At 46.7% G+C, this 23,706-nt stretch overlaps 4 protein-coding genes across 5 annotated transcripts; 2 read left to right on the forward strand and 2 right to left on the reverse strand.

The window, feature by feature from the left end:
• The first annotated feature begins 5,085 nt into the window (after nucleotides 1-5,085).
• On the forward strand, nucleotides 5,086-6,946 carry LOC129586473 (uncharacterized). Its single transcript, XM_055479734.1, has 2 exons — nucleotides 5,086-5,315; nucleotides 5,395-6,946. Exons 1-2 carry the CDS (start codon nucleotides 5,086-5,088, stop codon nucleotides 6,944-6,946), a joined length of 1,782 nt encoding a protein of 593 aa, XP_055335709.1.
• A 1,093-nt stretch (nucleotides 6,947-8,039) lies between these two features.
• LOC129586595 (uncharacterized) lies at nucleotides 8,040-13,094 on the reverse strand. Of its 2 annotated transcripts, XM_055479919.1 has the most exons (3): nucleotides 12,989-13,094; nucleotides 9,273-9,408; nucleotides 8,040-8,634 (listed from the first exon to the last, which is right to left on the reverse strand). In XM_055479919.1, exons 2-3 carry the CDS (start codon nucleotides 9,372-9,374, stop codon nucleotides 8,074-8,076), a joined length of 663 nt encoding a protein of 220 aa, XP_055335894.1. In that variant the 5' UTR covers nucleotides 9,375-9,408; nucleotides 12,989-13,094; the 3' UTR covers nucleotides 8,040-8,073. The 2 variants fall into 2 exon arrangements, with proteins under 2 accessions (XP_055335894.1, XP_055335893.1); XM_055479918.1 differs by lacking the exon at nucleotides 12,989-13,094 and having other exon boundaries at nucleotides 9,273-10,052.
• On the reverse strand, nucleotides 11,050-11,982 carry LOC129586474 (uncharacterized). Its single transcript, XM_055479735.1, has 3 exons — nucleotides 11,485-11,982; nucleotides 11,311-11,427; nucleotides 11,050-11,225 (listed from the first exon to the last, which is right to left on the reverse strand). The coding sequence occupies exons 1-3, from the start codon at nucleotides 11,711-11,713 to the stop codon at nucleotides 11,050-11,052; spliced, it is 522 nt and encodes a 173-aa protein (XP_055335710.1). The 5' UTR covers nucleotides 11,714-11,982.
• A 3,312-nt stretch (nucleotides 13,095-16,406) lies between the features above and the next one.
• LOC129586476 (paramyosin-like) lies at nucleotides 16,407-20,344 on the forward strand. Its single transcript, XM_055479736.1, has 8 exons — nucleotides 16,407-16,784; nucleotides 16,935-17,521; nucleotides 17,603-17,918; nucleotides 18,143-18,308; nucleotides 18,383-18,756; nucleotides 18,872-19,480; nucleotides 19,890-20,201; nucleotides 20,270-20,344. The coding sequence occupies exons 1-8, from the start codon at nucleotides 16,407-16,409 to the stop codon at nucleotides 20,342-20,344; spliced, it is 2,817 nt and encodes a 938-aa protein (XP_055335711.1).
• The last annotated feature ends 3,362 nt before the right edge of the window (nucleotides 20,345-23,706 follow it).

The following is a 23,706-nucleotide window of genomic DNA, read 5'->3' on the forward strand; positions in this document are numbered from 1 at the left end:
GCAGTCGGGCCATTATTTGATGTGGTAACTGCTGCTGCTGCTGCTGTTGCTGCTGCTGCTGCTGCTGCTGCTGTGAAGTTAATCCAGAAACAAACGACAGTGAATTTCCCGCTGAGAAACTGTTAGCCATCGGCTGCGTAGAACTGGCCATACTCAGATCGTAAAAATTATTGCACGCCATTAGAATCAACCCGAACCAATTTCGAGCTTGAATAAAAAAGAATAAACAGTCCGAGCGATCAAATGCGAATAAATCAGTTAAATGCGATGACACACACCAGTTTATATACTGACCTCTGGCTCCGCTCTGCTGTCTGGATAAAGGCGGGCGGAGTTTTCGTCCATCTGTACACAAACATACGAGTGCAAGGTCCCTGGGGACGACGCTTGCACTCGCGTGACATTGGAACAGCAGTCAGGCGGCACTGTTGTTTCGGTCCCCTATATATATATGTGCTGCGTGCATGTCCGCGCGCAAACAGATGCGCACATGCAAAGACCATGAACACCTGCAGCACTGATAAGTTAGCCTTAACTGGCGACTCTGAAAGCATTAAATTAGATCACAATAATAATGATAATACTGCTACTACGGAGCCGCTATTAGAAGCCTCGTGGAAGCGACTTGTGTTATTTCCAATAGAAATCGATGATGCATGGCAAATGTATAAAAAGTCAGTGGCCTGCTTCTGGACACCTGAAGAGATTAATTTCTCTCATGATGTCCGTCAGTGGCCAGCGTTGAGCCAGTTTGAGAAATCCCTACTAGGGAATGTGTTAGCGTTTTTTGCTGCGTCGGACGGAATCATAATGGAGAACCTGGCAGAGAACTTTCTTATTGAAAGCCAGTGTCCTGAAATCCGCGCGTTTTATACCTTCCAAATATTTATGGAAAATATACATAGTGAAACATATTCACTTTTAATTAATACCTATTACCAGGACACGGAAGAACGTTTGCACCTACTACAAGCAGTGATAAACAATGAAAATGTTATAGAAAAAGCAAACTGGGCAACTCGTTACATCAGAGAAAATAAGGAGCGGCCGTTTTCCGAAAGACTGCTGGCATTCGCATGCGTTGAAATGATCTTTTTTTGCGGCGCTTTCGCCGTTGTATTTTATTTTAAAAACCGCGGCATCCTGCCGGGACTCACGTTTAGCAATGAGCTGATTGCTAGAGACGAATCTCAGCATGTAGAATTTGCATGCTGGCTTTATGGACAGCTTAACAATAAGTTACCGGACGAAACGGTGTACGCCCTAGTAGACGAGGCAGTGGACATCGAAAGCCGGTTTTGGGACGCTGCATTTGAGCATCCTTTACGTGGACTGAATGCAGCACTGATGAAAACGTACATTCAGTTTGTGGCTGACGTGTTGCTTAAAATGCTTGACCTCGAACCGCTGTACAACGCGGCTAATCCTCTGCCTTACATGGAAAACATTTCCCTGGAAGGCAAAAGTAATTTTTTTGAGCGCCGAGTTTCGGAGTATAAAAAGGCTCACGTCGGAAAAACTCAAAAAGAGCAGAACCAGCAACAGCTGTTTAGCACCAATGTTGAATTTTGAATTTTATTAATTTTCGTTTCTATTGATGGGAATAATTGTTTGTCAAAAATTTTCGATTCAAAGAGAATTTAATAAAATACAAACAAACAAACAGATAAACAAACCAAACACCGCAACAACTTAGCAACATCCGTATCAAAAACAACAACTGCAACAACTACAGCGTTTCACCACAGAAACGGTTGTGCAGCATTGTAACAATGCTTGCGTCCGTGACTCTTTTTCCATAGAAAATTAACAGATCCAATTTCTTCCCATTTACCGATCCATGTGCAGCCAGGATGGGCGCACTGGATCTGGTTCGTAGGGTAAAAACCGTGCTGTATAAGAAATTCAATATCGTTATCGTCCGGACTTTCCTTGAAGGTTCGAAACCTGCTGTAACCGGTACGGCGCCTGATGCTGTGCCACTCCACGGGGTCCGTGTTAAGCATAGGGTACGGTTTAATATCCTGACATTCCCGCTCCGAATGGGTGATGATGGCGTCAGTTTGCTTCCAGTAGAATTCTTTTTGACAGCGTATGCACCTTACTGTGCCGCGATGATTATATCCCATTATGGCTAATAAATACCGTTCATTGATGATTATACTCTTCATGATCTGGTACTTTTGGCGCAGCAGGGCGCTTTCATGGTTGTTTAACAATGTAGTAGCCGTTGTTTCGTAGTCGTTGATTTCATCACTCTCATCAAACAGCCAATCAAGGTTATCAGGCGCATCGCAATTATAATGTACATGACAGCTGTTGGTGATTGCTCCTTCCATCGTGTATGTTAGAAAATCAGCGTGACTGAGACGCGCGACGCCGACGAGGTGACGAGCACACAAGCAGTGACACGCATATTTGTATTCATTGGGAATTTATATACTGACACGCAGTAAACAGTAGCTGTAGTGGGGCGGGCGCTGGGTGGGCTTTAAGTGTGCATGCAAAATTAGCTCCGCCACGAGGATGTCCGGTGGGCGTCAGATAGGAAGAGCTGATGATTGCCATGACTCAGACAAGGGTATTAAAGCGCGTGCAGCACCGCAGAGCAGCTGTTTGTGCACAATCGTGCATTATCGCAGGCTTATTATGCTAGTCGTACTTTTGCCGGCAATTGCCAGAGTAAATTGCATTAGGAGCAAAAGGAAGTACCAAAATTGCGGTTTGATTAGCGCTGCCAACACATTCCTATTCACTTTCTTTGTCTGTCATGACGCCCCCACCACGGCCACTACAAGCAAAGAAAATCAGCAACCGTGTCTCAGAAAAAAAAACGATCACGACGGCGACCAAAAAACCGCAGCAAATTGCCGAAGCAAAATTAGCCAGGTTGTACGAGAAGCGAAGAACAATTCAAGATGTTTCACAGTTATATCGTCAAACGCGCCACATTTCTTTTTCTTACAAATTGTTTATGCGGCGAACAAAAGAACTGACCGCGACAACGAAGAAAACGGCGACGACGACGACGACGACGACGACAACAACGAATAACGCTGGAAGAACAACAACAACAACAACCACACAACCTTCATCATCCTCGCCAGTGAATAAAGTCATACAGAATCCATCTGAATTTTATAATCTCAAAGCCATTACATCACGCCATAGTAAGAAGTACGGTGTCTGGGCGGGAAATTTTCAAATAAAAATAGCAGAACTGCCCTTGCATGGTGTAGACACGGTGCTACCGGTCTTTCTGTCTGTTTTGGAAGATATTTTCAAAAAACTCCGTGATTTTGTGCCTAACAAAGAAGATTTAATTAGTATATCGTTGGAGTCATCTCAGCTCTCTCATCCCATCCAGCTTAAATTATCCACACAGGATCAAGTGAACGCAGAGATGTTCCTGTACTTGATTGCAAATACTCTAACTTCGAAAACGGAATTCTCTTTAGGTTTACCGGTTTACATTAACCTACTACGCGTGCCCCGGCAACCGACAGGGAAAGGCGCAGGTGCAACCAGCGCCAACATCACCACCATCACAACCACCACCACCACCGAGAGTAGAAAACAAGACCGCCATTTTCGTAACCTTTTGAAAGCGCCTCAAGGCGGAGGAATTGTTAACGTAAAAAACAACGATAGTCTCTGCTTTGGCCGAGCGCTAGCCATTGCCATTGCCCATGCGTCACAACTTCATAAAGTTGACAAGAGGAAGTGGAAAGAACTCTGTGACAGCAGGAAACAGCTACAGAAAGTGGAAGCAATAAAGCTGTACCAGGCAGCAAAAGTACCGCTCGGAGCTGTGTCATACAGTGACTATTCGGCTTTTCAAGCCGTACTTCTTCCAAATTACGCGCTGTACGTACATAAATGCCCTGATGCGGAAACGGGATTGTTATATAACGGCACAAGCATCAAGTGCCCAAAAAGCTTGCATCTTCTTTTATCTAACAATCACTATGCGGCAATCACCAAACCGGCACGATTTTTTGGAAAGAGAAAACAGTGCAAGTTTTGCGACGGCTATTTTACCAAGCTTGACCGGCACCGATGCCGAAAAGCTTGTTTTAACTGCCAGAGAAAAGGATTGCGAATTCGACAGAGAAATAACTTGTGGGGATTGTCAAAGAAGTTTCAAAACTCAGAATGCTTCCGCCTACACAAAACACAAACGTCAACAGCAGCACCAACCACGGACTGTGAACTCCGTCGAAAGTGCGCTGACTGCAGCCTGATCATCTACATGGATAAGGGGCGACATCCGGCCAACCCCGTTCACCAATGCGGCGAATATTATTGCCGGAGCTGCAAGCTTGTTGTTGATCCCTACCATCGTTGTTACGTGCAAGTGCACGAGAGCAAGCCGAAGCCCGAACGCCAGTTTCTTTACTGCGACTTTGAAAGTGATATAAGCAAAGAATATCATATCCCAATCGCTGCCGTAGCCGTTGATGACGCCGGAAAAGCGACGCGATTTTTCGGAAGAATGCCGGGGAAAAATTCTGCAATTGGCTTTTCCATCCACGGCACCGCAATCACATTGTTGTTTTCCATAACCTTATGGGATATGACGGGAACTTCATTATGCAGCACCTTCACCGTAAACACTTATGGCCGCATGTCATCATGCGAGGTCTGAAGTTTCTTCAGATTAAAGAAACCGCGAATAATATCATCCTACGAGATTCCCTTGCATTTTTGCCTATGAGTTTAGCCGATATGCCGGCTGCATTCGGTTTCAACGCAGCCAAAGGCTGTTTTCCCTTTCTGTTTGCGCGTGAAAAACATTTCAACTATGTAGGACAGATTCCATCAGAGCACTACTACCTGACAAGCCAGATGAAGACCAAGCACTACAAAAAATTTAAGGAATGGTACGACGCGGAGGTTGCCGCAGGGAAAATGTGGAATTTTTCTCAGGAGATCCTAAAATATTGTACCAACGATTGTCATGTACTGCGGGAGGCTTGCCAGAGATTCTGCGAAAGTATGAAGGCACTTTGTGGAGGGTATAACCCGCTCGTAGAGTCGGTTTCACTCCCTGGCTATGTAAACCTCGTGTACCGAGCTCGTTTCATGCCGAAAGACAGCATTCAATATTTTACTTATCGCGATCTCCAGACCTACCGCACATACTCCTACGAAAGCATGCAGTGGTTGCATTTTGTCATGCAAAACGAGCACATTGAAATTCAACACGCTCGAAATCATCCGGACGGAGAAAAACGAATAGGCCGCTACAAAGTTGACGGATTTTACGAAGCAGCCAATACGGTTTTCGAGTACCATGGGTGCTATTTTCATGGGTACGTTGTTGTTGTTGTTGTTGTTGTTTGTGTTACTTTTGTTCTTGTGAAGTGATAAAACAATAAAACATTTGTACAGGTGTCCAAAATGCTACACGGCAGACGCGGTAACAAATGGGAATCAAAATATGGCTCAATTGCTACAGGCAACGAAGCATAAGCAGCGCTACCTGGAAACTCGTGGCTATTCCTATCGCAGTATCTGGAGCTGCGAATGGAAATCCTTGAGGCAAGGGGAGGAGATAAAAAAAGCTTTAAAAAGTTTCTGCCACACCGAACCCATGAATGTGCGTGACGTTCTGTTCGGTGGGCGGACGGAGGCGTTCCGCCTGCTTAACCTGCCGGACACAAGTAGTGGCCGGTACATCTCCTACCTAGATAAGAATTCCCTTTATCCTGCCGTATGCAAGCAGAAAGAATACCCTCTTGGGCTGCCTGACCGAATCCTCAGCGATTTCAAGCCCCTTGATCAGTATTTTGGAATCGCTCATGTGAGAGTGCTTCCGCCCAGCAATCTTCCGCTCCCTCTTCTTCCACAACGCATCAATGGCAAATGTATGTTCGCCCTGTGCTGGCGGTGTGCAGAGGCAAACAACCAAGAAACGTCCTGCACGCACACTGACGAAGAGCGAAGCTTCAACGGTGTTTATACGACACCGGAAGTTAATCTGGCAGTCTCCTTAGGCTACCGTATACTGGCAATTCATGAAGTCTGGCACTACTCGAAGAGGGGAAATCTGTTTGCCGATTACATAAGCACATTTATGGCAGAAAAAGCAGCTGCAAGCGGGTTTCCCTCACACTGCCAGTCCGATGGAGAAAAACAGGCCTACCTTCAGTCGCTTAAAGACAGAGACAATGTTGTTGTCGACGACCCGGGGAAGGTGGAATTCAATCCCACACGACGCCTTCTCTCGAAACTCATGCTCAATACATTATGGGGCAGGCTGGCAATCAAGGAAAACAAACCGAGTTTTGAATATGTCAAAAGCGTCAAACGGTTCAATGAATTATTCTACTCTGGAAAATATACAGTTAATTACATTGATGTTGTTAACGAGGATGTTCTGCAGGTGCAGAGCACCAAGTCAAGCGACTTGGACGGAACTGATTTGCGCGCAAATGTAATCATCGCCGGTTTTGTCACTAGTTACGCGCGTCTGGAGCTATATGCTGGCATGACCTTTGTAGGCATCGAACGCCTGTTATATGTGGATACTGATTGTGTGATTGCGCTGGAAGGACCCGGTCTGCCGAGCCTCCCCGTGGGCGAATGCTTAGGAGAGTTTAAATCGGAGATCGACGATGACAGAATCACTTTGTTCGTCTGTGGCGGCCCGAAAATGTACGCATACCGTACCGAAAAAGGCATGTCCGTTTTCAAGGCAAAGGGAATAACAATTAATAAAGGAAACATCGATTTCTTTACACCAGGATTGCTGGAGGAGATGGTCAGAAATCCAGAGGAAATTCAGTATTTTCTCAACCCGTACAAAATTTTTCGTATACGAGGCACCTGGCAGCTGACCACGCGGGAGGAAACGAAAATGGTCCGATTCACATTCGATAAGCGAAGAATATTGAATTCCACTCCGAGTTATGAAACGCTCCCATTCGGATATAAGATATAAAAGAGCAATGCCTTTGTTAATCCTCTCCTACAGCTGCAGTTCATCCAGATGGAATGTACGAAACCATACAGAACTTTAACCCGCTCCTTGTTCACCCGTTCAATCTGGTCTGCAGCTGCCAGAGCCAGGGAGGTAAAACCTTTTGGATATGCCGGTTGCTTGAGCTGCGCAAAATTACCCCATTCCCAAAGAAAGTGTACTTTATCTACTCTTATGAATCTCCTGTTTTAAAACCATTAAAAAACATACAAAAAATGTTGTTTTTATTAAAAATATTCCTGAAGATATTGCGGAAGAAAGCTTCACTAATAAAAACGACCCTTCCTTGATTATTCTGGACGATCAGATGCAGGAAATAAACAAAAACGTGGTCTCTCTTTTCACAAGAGGAACTCATCACTTGAACCGCTCTGTCATTTTGACAGTGCAAAATGTATTCTTTCAAAATCCCCTTATGCGTACAATTTCTTTGAATGCTCATTATCTCGTGCTTTGGAAACAGCCTCGAGACATGATGCAGATGGAAATACTTGCACGGCAAATGTATCCACGGTGCTCGACGCAGTTCATGGAAGCGTATAAAACTGCCACGCTTCGTGATTATGGTTATTTATTTTTGGATTTCAAGTGTTGCACGCCCGACATTTTGCGGGTGCGGGGAAATTTGTTAGCGAGAGTGTTGATAATTACCAGCGAGTTTATGCGATCACAAATTCTACTATGGACGAATATGCTCTCGTTCCCGTAAAGCATATTGGGAAACAGGGTCATTTAAACGTCAATGCCCGGGCTGTCCGCAGTAATTGTTTGAAGAAAAAGAGGACGAAAAAACCCGAGAAGAAGAAGAACAAGAACAAAAAGAAGCAGAAGAAGAGCGAAAGAAAGAATAAAGTCAGGAATAGGAGTAGTAGCAGCTCAAACTCAAGAAAAAGACAACGCAAAATAAAAAAACGAGAAAATAGTAGCAATGAACGGATGACTGTAGAGAATGAAGAAATTTTAATTTAAATTTTACACGTTTCTTGTTGTTTGGTAGGCTTCTTCTGTGTGTAATAACAAATAAAAAATCGCTTTATTACGAAAGTGTCAGAAGTCGTTTTTAAAGCATCATTTAATTATTCTTTCATTCATTGATCGTGGCGGTCGCCATCTTCGTTATAGTCATCATCATTAGCATCATCATCATCGTCGTCATCAATTAACAGAGCTCTCTCGTTAACGTTACCATCGTAGTCAACATCATCTTTTTCGACACTACCACCACCACCAACACGAGCACTACCACCACGATCACCACGTACATCACCACCTTTACAAGTGCGCAAAAATTTTTTCGCGGCCGCCTTGGCAAAGATATTAACGCTTCTCTTTTTACTGCTTCCCTTGCCACTTCCGCGGCTTTTTATCACAGAGGCTTTATTGTTGCTACTACTACGTGAGGCAGACGAGGCAGGCTGCAAGGCCAATGGCCGCATAAACGCGTTTGATTTCTCCCACTCACTGACACGACTTGCTAGGGTTTTTACGGCGGCCAAAAATTCAGGAAGATAGCTGGTGGGAAAATAGAATCCACAGCGAGTGGCAGCATATGAATCATCCTGTGGAATGTGCTTGATCAGGCGGAGATCGATACGCGGCTCGTGTGGTTGGTAGAGGCTTAAGCTGAGCATGATGGACGTAGGTTTGTGCTAAAACATGAAAAACACGACCGGTAAATTCCTGTTTCCATTACAAGCAACATGTGAGGTTTGTCAATATATATATAAAAACATATATTAATATGCACAGCTCAAAACTTGAGGCTCATCCGAGGTAAAGGTACTGCTCCGGTTGTATTCAATGGGAAACAGAATAATATCGAGTCTTGTAGCTCCTGCCTGAAATGTCGACGGCAATGCCGCGATATTCAACCGATAAGCAGGCAGTATCAGATTATTGCCATTCCGTCTAACATAAGCTAGAACTTCTCCGAAAAACCGATTAAAGTCAAAAGCGCCGCGAATGAGTAATGCCCGTGAACTTTTCAGCAAAGGTAGCGTATCGTTAATAAACTGACTTATAAGAAAACCTTTTTCATTCAACACTGTCCCTGTACGGTTAGCTAACGCGCCAATTGCAACCTGACTGCGCGTCAGCATACAAATTGTTGTAACCTGGGCAATTAAAATCAGAAACAGTAAAGCTTTGCCATGATACTGGCGCCAGTAGGTCAAGATGTATTCGTGAAAGGTCATTTCGGAATTCAGTTATAAAATTCGGTTTGAAAGCACAACTAATGCTAATGTGCTTACAGTACGCTTATATATACCTGGCTTCTGATACTTACAATCAGAATAAAAGGGCTGTTCTTAACAAGTCGAGCATATTCCGTGTCGACGGCATTTTTGTTCGTGTAAATTTCCAGGTTGTTGGATAAATTCCGAGCCATAGTGGTGGTGAAGATGATAAACTGCCAACTGATTCTGCCAACAAACAGATTTAAACTCTGGCTGGCTTTGGCTTTTATGTGCCAGTGCCATGACTCATAGAATGGTAGCAGATGGCAATGATATCATCAACAGTGGATGATCACGCGAGGATGAGAGGAGGCGGTCAGTCAGCAGACTTTGGCCGCTGCCTACTGAACCTCCCTTTCCCGCCCAGTATATTGTAGGTCAGAATAACAACAAGCAGCAGTGTGTGTATGCGCTGTATAAAAGGACGTAGCAGTAGTCATCGGGCAAGTCAGAGTATCGCTTATTTCCTGAAAGCAAAATGTCTGCTGCCACACAGTTATATGAGAGCTTTGAAGCTGGTGTTTATACGGAAAGTGATGATGATGGACTATATCGTTTAATCTGCTCAGACAATTTTCCGCCCCATTCGATAAAGTCACTCGGAAAGCTGGGATTTCGGCCCGTGAATATTAGCGAGGCGTATTTTTGTTTGTTCTGCAAGCGGATAGATGTAACACTGGCCGGTAAAGAAGATCCTCTGGATTATCATCTTCGGTGTACACCCTGGTGCGCTGAGATACGAAAACGCTACAAGGAACAGGGAAAGCCCGATCCCACCGACAAAGCGGGCCAAATATTGACAGTGGCCTGCCCTTTTGATTTTACAAATGCGCAACTTTATGAGAGGCTGAGATCTTTTAAAAATTGGCCTTCCCAACTACTGCAAACACCTCTGGATTTAGCCCGGGCGGGATTTATCTATACTGGTACAGGGGACGGGGTGGAATGTTTTCACTGCGGTCTGCATTTCAGTCAGTGGACACCGGACGATGTGCCATGGCACGTTCATACGCGGGATGCCCCGAGCTGTTTGTATATCACTACCTGCCTTGGCGAAATTGTACGTGACCGTTATAAGGAGCTCTCCTGTCTCACTCCCCGTCCCCGACATCAGCAACCTGGTAGCGATGAAAACGAGAAGTGCAGTAATAGCAGTGGCGGAGCAGAAACAACTTCGTTCGTGTCGGTTTATGATGAGAACTTTTTCGACGATGGCGTTCGGGCTTTTGTGGTGTCACGGGCTTTAAAATATGGATTTAGTGTGGAGGAAATACGGAAAGCCATCGCCAGTGTCAAACGAATAAATCCTCCCGAAGCTGAAATCACCGTGAAAACACTTCTCAGCCATTTGGAGGCCAGGCGAATTAAATGTGGGCAGAAAAAACGCCGCTTTTGCCAACTGCATTGTTCTCGATGCGGCCAGTACACGCAACATCGATCTGGAGCACGTAACCGAGTGCTGAAAGATGGAAGAGATTCGGTGCAGAATAGTGCATCCGCTTCTGGATATGGAGAAGATTACTTTGAATGCACAAAATGTGGCCCATACGTTGAATGACTGACTGACTGACTGTAAACTCCCAACTTCCTTGATTACCACTTGAAGTGACTATCTGGTGACCATTTAAGTGTTTATTTATGTTTTAACAAAAACTGAAGCACGTCCGTTTAACAGTGATTGAAAAAAAGCCGCTGCTGATATCATTCCTGGGTATATACCATCACAGGTCACTAAAAACTAAATAGCCAAATAAAGGAAGTTCAAGAATTTCAAAAACAACAATCGTAAACCATACAGCCAATAAACTGAAAAGTCATTTTGTGCTACTAGCCAACAGAAGACGCGGGAGATGGTGAACGTGGGCTCTCCGTTTGGCCAGTTTCCAGAATGCGGTCTTCATTGGGATACACATCGCATGGCGGGAATCGATGTAGGTCGTCTGTCGCCCGGGCAAATACAGGATAAAATTTCGACCCGGTGTACAGAAAGCGCAGTGGTTCGGCTGCGAGAGGTTCCGATTTTCGAAACAGTGAATTAAACAGATTATTGCGTGGTTTGTCATAGGCGCGCTTGCTAAAAATCCTTACCTGGTGGAATATCAGGTTGGGCAACTTGGTCGTTGACGCCGTGGTGCTGGTTGTTGCTGTTGCTGTTGCTCTCGTAGCCAAAATCCAGCAGATTTATAGGATGGCGATTTTGCAGCCCTAATTACAAACGGAAATATTTATTTTATCGAATACTGATAACATACAAAAACTCACCGCCGTCCGCTGGAATTGGGTTGTTGCCGCCAAGGTCCACGTTCTGGTAAATCCTTTCGTCTTGGCTATGGTCACGGTGGTGCATGTTATCAGCGTCGTTCCGCGGCAGCCCATTGTACTCGGGGTTGTGATGGACTACGGCCTCATGCGGGCGAACCGGAGACAGGCGGTCTGTGTGTCGACGCGCTGCGAAGAGGGACGCGAATGGACTGGGACGTGGCGTCGGCATATGGCGAGTACGAGGCGGGCTTCGGCTGGTTGTTGGTGAAAACCAGTGATGCTGTGATCGCGAAGGCGATACCGACGAGCGATTTCTTTTGAAAATTGGCGTTCGGGGCTGCTGGTGGGGTGGAACACGACCGGCTTCGGCATCTCGTTCGGGGCGGTTTTGGCGACCATGGGGAGCTGTCGGCCGTGCTGCCCCGACATCATGGCTGCGGGCACTGTTGACAGTCCGACCGACACGAAAACCACGCTTCCACGCGATACACAGCACAGTCAGGCCGATCAGGAAAAGGATGCCGACCGTTATGCCAGCTACAGTGTACGGATCTACGGCCAGTCCACGCTGCACCTCACTCCTGCAAGCATACAAGGCGGACAGGTAGTATTACATGCATTGGACGTGGTGGTGTCAGTAGTGCTGGTGGTGGTAGTGGTGGAGACGGTAGTGCTTGCAGTGGTGGTGGTGGTCTCGCTGCTGCTGAAGTCGAAGCTGGTGGATGCCACAGCAGATGACAACAGCAATGTTGCGTTAGAATCAGTTAGAACATGATTTCCGCTGCCCCGTCGCCTCTACTGTCATTATGTATGAATGTCAGCGCGTGCAGCGGAAGCCTGGCACTGGTGCTAGCGTTAATGAAAACTGGCGTCGGCGTCGTTGTCGTAGGCCATAACACCAATGGCGACCACAACGGAACCGTAGGTCTGAAGCCGTCACTGATGGCTTTTGTTGACACCTTCGCCGTTGCACTAGGCCCTTGTGTTGCTGTTGTTATCGTGGTGGTAACGCTTAAGCTATGGGCAGTAGTGGTGGGGGTGGTGGTGAGCGGGCGAGGTGATGACGACGTTGTTGATGGTGTAGTCTTTCTCGAAAATCTAGTTGCTGTGAAAGGGGGTGTCACGAGGTTGCGCATTGTGGTTGACTGTTGCCAATGAGGAGTCGCTGTGTCAGGCGGCTGCATAACCACTGGCAGATCACTCACGAGCTTACTGCCACCGCCTGCCGTTGTTGTGGTGGTGACGGCGGTGGTGGGGGTGGTCAATGTCCATCGTCGTGTGGACCGGTGAGTGATAGCCGCTGCAGTGGACGGGAGCGGCGGCCGCGTCAACGGCAACGGTGTAGCAGTAGTGGAAAACAATAATGATAACGCTGCTGTACTTTGCCCCATTATTACTGATGTAGTATTGGCAACAGCCTCTGCTGCGGCAGTCACGCTACTAATATTGTATGTGTCGCCATCTGCTGCCGCTGACAAAGGTGTTGTTGCTGCTGTGGTCTTACCGCTAGCGTCAGCGCCGGTTGGAGTCATGGCCCGGGTGCTCGAGTCTCTATCCCGAGGAATTGCGGTGGTTGACCAAGACTCAGTAACCGTCGAGACCGGCGACTGAGAAGGCGGTTGAGCGGAAGTCCACGAACAGCATGGAGAAATCCACATCCACTGCGTAAATCTGAAATATCCGTTAAAACAATTTTGTTCGATTTATGTCATATTTATCAGGAAACTAGCATTCAATATAATTCTTTGACTGGCACATTCATAATAGGGCCTTTGCTGGTGCGTATTAACTGTTTCTACCTGCCGGGCAGCGGTTGGCGATAATTCGCAGTCCCAACTTCTCCAGACACTCCAACTCTCTACAGCGACGGGAACCGTCAAACACAGTCTGAGACAGAAAAATCATCTGCAGATCAGGAAGTTGTGGGTTGGCGGCCAGTTGGGAGAACGTTGACATCCGATCCGGTCATATCCAGCATCTGCACTCCCTTCACGATCGCGGTTGGCTGATTGTCTAACGGCCACAGATTTGCCTTGCTGTCGGAACATTTCCAAAATGTTTCACGGCAAACGCAGAAATAGGGACAGGGGATGTATGTTGCGGGACCGTGGGCATTTGCTAACAGAGGTTGCTGCAATGCAACGGCAGCACAAACTGTTATTACGGCTGCCGTGACAATTAACTGCGTAATTAATTGCGGCATCTTTACAAAAAGCTGCATAACATGCGCAAGTATTTCTCTTCGTAAAATGATGAAGATATGCACTGCATATGTGGCAGTCTTGAAAATGAATGCATGCATAATGGCGCGCTGGCGCTCACATTCTCACTCACCTCATCGTACAAGTCAACGTGTTAGCATATGAAATTCTGATAAGAGCAAAAACAGCAACCGCAACATACAGGGCGCCTCTTAAATGGATAAAAAATGAAAAATAACTGTAAACATTTGCAGGGTGAAGAGCATGGGAATAAATGCTAAATCGATTTCTTATCACTGATTGACTATGCACCGTGTTGCGAGCGTGAAGCAGATGTCCAGTGATGCATTCATGAATGCAAAAGTGCATTCGGTGCATGCACGTGAGAGCGAATAGAGGGAGAGAGAGACTGAACCGCTGAAACTGAGCCTGCTTGCTGGCCGCCTGCTGGCTGCAATGTATAAGTGTACAAACAGAGAGCGAGAGAGAGAATGAGGCAAGACGAATTAGCGTCTGTATGCTGCAGCGCTTTATTCCTGTATAATATGCAGGTTGCTGCTATAGCGCGGGTTTTATATAAAACCCGGCCCGGGCGCAGGTTAAGGGCCAGGGGCAGTGCGCCCCTACTTATAACATTGGACGTATACGGTTACCGCCCGTCGGTGCCCCTGGGTTAGGGGCGACGTCAACAGCACCAGTTTGAGTACTATTCATCACAGCTAACTTCTTTGGCGACTCGAGTGTGTGATACACTTCAATAGAATTACAGAATATAGATGTTGGTTTAACTGAATATGTTTGTATGTACTGTACTCTGTAATATAAACCTAGCATTACTTAATCGGAGCGGGATGGGTTCTTCTTTGACTATGAGACCGGCACTGATCACGGCTGGTGCAGCTCTCATAAAAATGAGCACCGTCAGTGGCGGTAACCGTTCACACACAGTGCTAACCCAATCCCGCGGATGCTTCCATAGAGCTGTGAGGCGATGGCTACCCTGCGTCCACCTTCGTGACGCTATTGGAGTGCTTCGTTGCACTACTCTGTGGGGAATTGCCGTCTGTGACGCAGCGCTTCTCTGATTGGTTGACGGCTACAGCCGTTCATTGTGTTCACTGTTGCGCAGTGTATTGGTATTGCCGAGAGCAGATGGAATTTGGCTCTCTGAGCGTTATGAACGTCAGTGTGTTTTGATCCTCGATCGAGAACGCTAATAAAGTGTATGACGTATACTGGATGTCGAGCGTTGCGCTTTTATCCCGTAGGAAGTAACGTTCTACACAACACAGAGTCCTGTCAGTCTGCGCTGCTGTCCTGGACTCATATCGAGTCTACGGTAATATGGTAGCAGAGCCGTGAACAGACGGGTTCTGAGTTGTTTATCTGTTTGGCGAGCGGCCACATTCATCTGTTTGGCGAACGGCCACATCGATCTGGATCACTATCGATCTCACACCAGTAAGGCACTGGTTTCCTCATCTGAATCAGCAAGGCGCACTCATCGATCGGATTGCCAGCATCTACGGCAGCACTGATTAGAGAGTCTCCTGTAGGAGAACTCATCGTGCTTCAAGTCAGACGGCAGAAGGCTGCGGTGCGAGCTTCTCCTGTCGGAGAACTCGTGTTGTTTCCTCTGCTAGGCAGCGGGCACCTCTTGTTGGGGTCAAGGCTGTCGGGCACAAGAGCCGAGAAGCCACGAGTTGGCAGCACCGAAGGAGGTGCCAAGAGATCAGTTTTCGCGCTCCACCAAATCGGCTGTAGAGCGACCTGCTGGTAGGCTTGACAAGCCCAGCAGAAGGCAGAATAGGTCGGACAGGAAGGCGCCAAAACCGTGCGGAATACGGCTGCGCGGGATCGGAGCTGGAGAAGAAACCAGATCATCTGGATCATCTTTTACGGGATCGGAACGGTAGACAGGTAAAATACGTTATTAATTATCGGATTGGTTGAGGCGTAAAAAGCGCAATTTTCATTGGTCGGTACTGAGCTGAGCTAGACATAGGCGTAGCTTTTGCACACGGCGCGCAAGTCTGGCCGTCGATCTGTGACGTCAGGCCGGTCAGAAAATTTTAACGGGCACACGTGATTGGTCAGTTAAACGAACTCTGATTGGTCGAAATTTTTACTGGTAAAATCGAACTAAAACGATCTCGTAACGATCTCCCAAACAGTCAAATCGAACTTTTCTCAGTGTAAATGATCTAACTTCATCCAAGAGAAGCTGTCAGCGATCGAAACGAGTTGACCAAAAAGTGACCATCTCGGAGATCGATCAGATCGAGATCGTCAGTGACCTTTAACATCAGATCAGAACGAACTGGAAACGATCTTTTTAACAGTTTTATTGATATTAGCAGCTGAACGAGCTGATTTCTGAGGCAAACCTCTCGATCTTTTTATTCAAAAAGTGACCTTTAAAACCGAACTTGATCGAATTTGATCAGCTGGAAAGTGACCTCAGGGACTTAAACGATCTCATTATAACGTGTGTGTGAGCAAAACCAACAGGTGCGTCTCAGTTATCCGATCGCCATGGACAAAGAAATCATCGAACCGACATCTAACAGCAGCCAGGGGAGCCGAGGTTCCCGAGGCTCAAAGCAAGGCGCACCCAATCCTTATGTGAAGGATTTTAACTCGTACACACGTCCAGTTGTACATGAACGAGCTACTCGAGCACCTAAAGCCTTTGAGAGGAAGGACTCTCGAGGCTCCGATATGACCTACCAGAAGGCACTCGAAGCAGTGTCAGGTCAGGAGAGCTCCAGCGACGATCTCAAACGATCTCCCGCGCCTGCGGCGGGAAGCAGTGAGGTGAACCAGGAGGTCACCAAAGAAGGAACGAGCTCGGAACGAGCAACGGAAACGGATCTGACAACACAGAAGGATGCAACAGTCCAGGATAAGAAGGAGAACCTGGCTAAAACCGATCCCAAAGAGCAGTCAAAGATCACATCGGACGATCCCAATGAACTCAGGTTAGATGATCTCACACTTGGCGACGAAACCGGAACTGAGGATCTCTTCGAGAGCCCAATGGCATTTGATGAGATGTCTAACCGCGGGAACGAAGAATCGTACATCACTGACGATGAGGTGACATTGAACATGTCGTTCAGAACCGCAATGAAACAAGCGGATCGAGCTGAAGGACTTACACCTCTTGAGGACATCCCCGAACGTCTGATTGAACGGAACGGATCAGACAGGAAAGATCGTCAATGTGCGATCACCATCTCCGAATAGCCCAACTTCGAGCCTGAAAAGACGAGTCAAGAACTTGAAACTTCATTGGAAGAAAAAGAGGCTCAGGTCATCAAAAGGAAACAGGAGTATCAGAACAAATTGGGATCGCTACAGACGCGCATATGTGAGCTGGAACAACAGCAGAGCGTACTCGAAAACACAGCTGAAGAATGGAAAGTTCGATACGAACGTCAGAAACAGATCGCAGAGGAATCGGTAAACGTTGCTGATGACAGAGAGATGGAAGGATATATGGCAGTTAATGATCTCAATGAGAGTCTATCAGAGGAGTCTGCCGAAAGGTCACGTCACATAGCTGAATTGCAAGATCAGTGTGATGAACTGCGCAAGAAGGCAGATGAAGCTGAGGAGAAACAGAACGAATATGCGACCAAATTAGCTGAAGCGACCAAACGATTGTCAGCTGTGAATAAGGAGGTATTCAAGCTTAGGAACGATCTGAAGATAAAAGATGAGAATATCGAAACCCTCCAAAAGGAATCAGGAGATCATCAGAAACGAGCTGATGATGCTCTCAAAGTGGCACATGACCTGAGAGATCTCCTAGCCACCGAAGGCGAGCGGCTGTAAGATGACATTAGGAAAGTTAACGAAGAGAACGAGCAGCTCAAAGAAGCTGGCAATAAAGCCGCTGAAGAAGGTTCGAGATGGGAAGAAGAAGCGGATCGTTTGGATGTGAAAATCACAGCACTTGAAATAAAAGATAAAGAGCGACAACAAAAGATCCGCGAGTTGACAGATGAGAATATAAAGCTCAACACGGAGCTGATCGATATGACACAGACAGCAATGACCAGGGAAGATGAAGTTACCCAATCGAGAAATCAACTGAGATCGGAAGCTGATGCGTATGCTCAACTGGAACAGCAAATGAACCAGATGGGAGAACAAGTCATCAAAGTGAGGGATGAAAACAAGCAGCTGAACGATCGAAACATTAACCTGCAGAATTATGCCAAACAGGTCAGAGAAGAGAGAGACCAATTGAAGACGGAAAAAGTGCAGCTTACCGACAGGGTTAAGCGACTCGAAGATGAAAATAAGGGCCTCCAGATACTGTATTGTCGAGTCAACTTGCCACCTTTTCTTACAGTGAGTTGTATGCTAATCGGATACGACTCACTGTAAAAGGTAACAGGATTCAACCTATCAATAAGAATAAGCACAGAGAGGAACTGCTTCCACAGTCCAGCACGAAAAGAGACGTGACTGAGACGCCCCCGCCCGGCTATAGTAAGGCACAAGAAGCGGGCGGGAGCTTCCATTTCGAGACGCCGCTGCGAACGGGCGGCGGCACAGGGGGCTTGAAAACGGAAAAAGATGGGGAAACCTCCGATAACAAGAATCCGTCAGGTATGAGCTCCTCCGTCACCAGCCACATATGAGCTCCGGTGACCCTTCACAGTTCCAACAGCCCATTGAAACAGCGGTCAAGGACGATGCAAATCAAGATGCACGTTCTCCCCGACACGAACACGATGGAAGATACTTCAGAGAATACCGCAACGAACGAAATGACAGAAACGAACGAAATCAACGAAACAATCGAGACGGAGATCGCGATACAAGGGAGTTCAACAGGTCCATCAAGAACATGGGCCGTAAAACTGATCTCGCGACCTTCGACGGCAACCGCGATGCGGTAAGCGGATGGATTCGACTGGTGAAAGAGACACAACGGACATATGATAAGACTGATGATCAGGTGTTGATTGACATCGCCAGTGCTGTCAGAGGACCAGCAAAGATCTGGTTCGACGGCGAAAGAGACATCGAAGAGGCCGAAGAGGAGGTCTATACGGTCACAGAATGGTTGAGACGAGTTCGGGGATCGAAACGAAGAAGTCCTTGGCTTACGGGAAGCCATGGCCAGGAAGTTCAAGCCTGGAAAAGAAACACTCGAACAGTTTTACCAGGCGATCATGAAATTTAAAGCGAAGAAAGCCATTACCGAACTACAAGCAGTTGCGTTCCTCATCGATGGATGCAGAGTCGATAACGACCTGTACAAGGCGCTGAAGACGAAGGGGTTCAGAACGCGGACGGAGATAAAAGACTTCTTCCGATCATGGGCAGCCGGCGAGGATAAGTATAAAGTGGTAGAAGGTCAACGTAATCAACCGGATTACGTAACCATCCGCTCGGGACAAGTTGAGATGGCACAGAGACAATATGCAGCTACACCATCTCAGGCGGAATATCAGACGAGATCGCCAACTCCAACTCATAAGGAGATGACCTTCATTGACAGCCAAACTGGGCAGCCCATCTCATACGCCATGGTCGCCGCGATACAAGCGCAGGCGCAGACAAGACCGGTGGCTCCGGCTAATGTGATGCCGAATCCCCTGAATGGAGGGGTGTTACCTCAACAAGGAAGGGCAAATAACGGAAATGGAAATGGAAACTGGAACGGTGGCCAACGGAACGGCAACTTCAGCACAACGAAGGAACGAGCACAACAGATCTCCGATGACTCACTGGATGATGCACTTACGCTGCAGCGGAAGCAGATCTGGCAAAAGGTGACATATCGACCAGATGGCAACCACAGAATGTGGATACCTGTATCGCCGAAAGGATCTCAGAAAGCGAGGATGTCAAACGAAGAATACTGGGATATGCATCAGCTGCGAACGCAGTTCGAGAGAAAGCGCTTCGAAGAGTTGGTCACCGGGAAACCAGCTCAAGGGTCAATGAACCCTTGAGCCAGTGTTCAACGAGATGGAGTATAAGAAGACACTCGCTGATCAGAACCGAAATGCTCCTCCAGCTATTAAACCGTCAAACTACGGAGAAAATGTTCCGTTACAAAAGTTGCCGAGCGGCGGATTCTCCATGAAACCAACTGAAAGGTCACGGGACTTAACAGAAGCCCTGCAAAGAGATGTTAATGACAAGTCACCAGTTCGAACAGATGGAATGTCTTCGCAGATCGATCCGACGAAAACGAATAACGAGGTATCTGCAAAGGTAATTGACTGGATGGCCCAAAACGGATATGAGATGGTCACATATAAGAGATCACCAGATCAGCTGAAAGACAGCGAAGAAGATGAGCTAAAACAAGCTGACCAGATCACAGATGAGCTCATTGAGCATCTGCGTGATAAACCAGACGATGCGACGTTGCGTCAGACCATCTCGGAGGTGATCAAAGGTCACATGGAAGTTGCGAAGGGGCAACTAAATGAAGTCGAAAAGATCGTCAGCGATGCTAAAGCTGCAAAGGAAAAGGGGTGTGAGGTGATAAAAAGCCTAAAAGATGGAAAGAAGAGACAATTTTACGATATCCGAACTGATGTTCCACATAGGATCGATCACCTGAGTTCGATGCTGAAGAAAAACAGCACCTTAGCGAACGGGCAGGTGTCTTCTTCAGCAGTTGATATGGATCCGGGACCTGTATCACTAATCCCAGTTAAATGTACTGTCCGTACGCTCAAAGTACAAAATGGATCGAAACACAACTTGCCGAAAAGGATCGAAGCGTACACACATGAGGTGAAAATCGGTGACATAAAGGTCTTGGCGATGTTGGACACCGGTGCGGAAACATCACTGATCAGCCGACCGTTTTGTGAAAAGAACGGACTTCATGTTCTACCGCTGCCACCAGATCGACTGGTGAGGATTAATGGAATCAGCGGGACATCAGGCTTCAATGTGACGCACTTTTGCGTAGCACCAGTAACATTGCGGAAACGAACTAGTCAACACTCCTTCTATGTACGACCGAAAACAGATGATGTACAAGTCCTATTGGGACATGATTTTCTGGCGACAAAGTTCGTTCTGATTGATAATCATGGGGAGGAGGAAGTTAAAGATGAACCGAAATCAGCTGTCAAAGTTCAAGCTGGAAAGGTCACCGGACTTGTAAAAGGAGCAGCTAAACCGGATCAAAAGGCTATCCCAGTACCAGAGGCACTGGGAACGCAGATGATGAACCGAAGAAGGGGAGGTTCACCTGCTCAGCTGTCGATAATTGAACAGATGGCAGCCATCCAAAAGGAGATCGCGACCCGATTGGGGAGATCATCAGTGAAACCGAAAGAACGGGCAAACGTCGTTCTCCCAGTACCAGAGGCACCGGGAACGACGAGAGATGATCAAAAGGGAACTGATAAAGATGTTATCCCAGTACCAGAGGCACTGGGAGCGACAGATGAAACTCCGTTAACGATGGAGCAGATAGCAGCCATACAAAAGGAAGCAGCTGCTGAAGCGAAACGAGCTCTTGTATCTGGAATGGAGTGGGCAAAGTCTATCCCAGTACCAGAGGCACTGGGAATAAAAGTTGCCAAAGTTTGGAACGACAAGAAGTTCGAAAAGGAACTAGAAGCTCCGAAAAAGATGACGGAAGATGAACAGATACTCCTAAGTGACATACGAGATGGCGCAATCGAACAGTTGAAAGATCATCGAGTTGAAAAAGAACCGGAGATCATCTCGCCGACTGACTTCAAAGAGACACCGAGATATGGTGTTTGGAATGAACAAGACGATAATAGTACCAAACCGTTCGCTTGCCTCTATAAGATGACACCGGAAGAACGTATTAGCAGTTGTCATCACGGTTATAATGAGAACCCGTGTCGAGTGCAACCTCAATGGAGATGCGAAAAATGCTGTCGAGATGCTCATCAGGATGATCAGTCTAACTGGCCAAAATGCAACGCAGCGATCGATGACATGAAGGAGCATGTCCAAAAAGAAGTTAAAAACATATGTCGGACGAACTCGATGTGGAATCAGCACATTGAGCGATATTACTGGCAGCGATATAAGGAATGGCTATCCTGCGTCCGAAACTTCATCATAACAAGAGGGAGATCGGTAATTCATTGGGAGAGCTCGATTTTGGACTTGGGAGAATCAGACTCGAAGGTCAAGCAGCTCCAGTCGAAACTCAACCGAGAGATGGAGGAGGTATTTGACGAAGGAATGATGTGGGAAAATGCCAGAAAGGATCTCTTCTGGGACTTCCGCGTTAACCATTTATATAAGGGGGAAGGAACAACGATCGTTTTCCCAACCGGACTTGGCAAACCAGTATATGAGCTTTTCGAGAAGTTCTACAAGGCGCTGGAGAAGGGAGATGGAAAATCCTTTGAAAAGTATTGGAAAAAGTTGGAAGCAGAATTTCCTCCATTGCCAGATAAAGATATACTTGAACTGAAAGTATATCGAAAACGAAAAGAAGTTGGACCAGCTGGTTACCCACTCAAGAAGAAGGTGACCTTCGCACCAGCTCCAAATGGAGCTGAATACCCTCAACGAGGAGATGATAAATGGTGCATGTATGAGATGACTCCCAATTACGAACTCCTCACTGAAGATTTAAACGCAAATTGCGTCTTCATTGGAACTAAAAGACCTATCGGATATGAAGAAGTTGCAGATGAGGAGATGATCGAAGCAGATGATGAAAGGTCACCAAGAGCTCATGAGATAGCACAGATGCTAACGAATCGAGATGAAATATGAGAGAAGTTTAAAGAGGGGCTCGAAAAGATCTCAGCAGGACAAAAATACCCAGTAACAGAAGCAAAAAGAGATGGAAATACACTCGACACTGGTGAGGAAGGTCCGCCGGTCGAGAATAGTAAATTGATGAGTTTGGAAGAGATCGATCAACTTGAAGGAACAGTTCCAGATGATCAGAGATCGAACTCAGATGAACGGAGATCATCACCGAAAGTGCGAGTAACGCGCAGCCATCCGAGAATCGCAGCAAAATATTGAAGAAAAACAAAAGAAACGGGCAAACCTCTGCTCAAAAATGTGCAAACGAAAAAACTTAGCGATTCTCAGGGTGACGAAGGTGACCTTTCATCTGAAGAAGATGGAGTTGATGAACGACCACTTGATAAGAGCGCTCCGGCTAACGATGAAAGCAGCGACTCAGATTCAGATTGGACTAGCTCAAGTGACAACTCAACCACCTCAGAAGATTCGGGTGTAAACGATCTCTCGGATCAAGAGGACCTGCTCGATCTCGATGAAGATGATGAAGTAGACGAAGAAAAGGAGCAGGACATCAAAGCGAGAAGAACGAAGTTGCAAAGGATGAAATTGACAGAGAGACCATTAGAGTCTACAGTGATCAAAAGATCATCTTGAAACCATCCGTCTGCCCCGTGTAAAAGTCAGAATGGGACGATTCGTACCAGCTAAAGAAAAGCTGATGTTCACACCTGTTTTCCATGTGGAAACTGATGTGCAACCATTAGCAGGAGTGACCGATCATAGAGAAAAGCACTTTGATCTGGTCATCGCTAACCACAGTATTAAACGGCAGGTTGTTAAAAAAGGTCAGTTCCTCGGCTACGTTGAGCCATACGACCATATGGAGAACGTCCAGATCAATAGCGGCACAGTAAGGAACGTGCTTTTTGATCCTGAAGTGGATGACACAACGAAAGCCGAGCTGAAAGAGATCATCGGAAATCTGAAACTCGGACCTGATCTCACGCAGGAGCAGAAAAATGATGTCTACAACGCATTCTGGGAGTTCTGGAAGGTGCTACCCACATCGAAAAAACCATACGGCGATGTAAAAGGGATCACCCACGTAATCGATACGGGAGATGCGAAACCAGTTAAATGCAACCCCGCCAGAACTAGTTGGACAGGTCGTGAGTTTATAACGAAGCCTATCGAAGAGATGCTGGCGCAGGACGTCATTGAGCCATCAGATGCCGATTGGAGCTTCCCAGTCGTGCTGGCTGCGAAAAAGAATGGTGAC

The sequence above is a fragment of the Paramacrobiotus metropolitanus genome, unplaced genomic scaffold, assembly GCF_019649055.1.
Source record: "Paramacrobiotus metropolitanus isolate TYO unplaced genomic scaffold, Prichtersi_v1.0 Parri_scaffold0000021, whole genome shotgun sequence".
Lineage (NCBI taxonomy): Eukaryota > Metazoa > Tardigrada > Eutardigrada > Parachela > Macrobiotidae > Paramacrobiotus > Paramacrobiotus metropolitanus.

Coding starts and splice junctions, on each gene's coding strand:
- LOC129586473 (XM_055479734.1), top strand. CDS start 5,086: ATGCCGAAAGACAGCATTCAATATTTTACTTATCGCGATCTCCAGACC. Junction 5,316..5,394: donor CATGGGTGCTATTTTCATGG/GTACGTTGTTGT, acceptor ACATTTGTACAG/GTGTCCAAAATGCTACACGG.
- LOC129586476 (XM_055479736.1), top strand. CDS start 16,407: ATGACCTACCAGAAGGCACTCGAAGCAGTGTCAGGTCAGGAGAGCTCC. Junction 16,785..16,934: donor CGTACATCACTGACGATGAG/GTGACATTGAAC, acceptor ATCTCCGAATAG/CCCAACTTCGAGCCTGAAAA. Junction 20,202..20,269: donor CAAAGGAAAAGGGGTGTGAG/GTGATAAAAAGC, acceptor TGTTCCACATAG/GATCGATCACCTGAGTTCGA.
- LOC129586595 (XM_055479919.1), bottom strand. CDS start 9,374: ATGGCTCGGAATTTATCCAACAACCTGGAAATTTACACGAACAAAAAT. Junction 8,635..9,272: donor ACAGCCCTTTTATTCTGATT/GTAAGTATCAGA, acceptor TTCATGTTTTAG/CACAAACCTACGTCCATCAT.
- LOC129586474 (XM_055479735.1), bottom strand. CDS start 11,713: ATGCCGACGCCACGTCCCAGTCCATTCGCGTCCCTCTTCGCAGCGCGT. Junction 11,428..11,484: donor CCCAATTCCAGCGGACGGCG/GTGAGTTTTTGT, acceptor GTTTGTAATTAG/GGCTGCAAAATCGCCATCCT. Junction 11,226..11,310: donor CCAACCTGATATTCCACCAG/GTAAGGATTTTT, acceptor AACCTCTCGCAG/CCGAACCACTGCGCTTTCTG.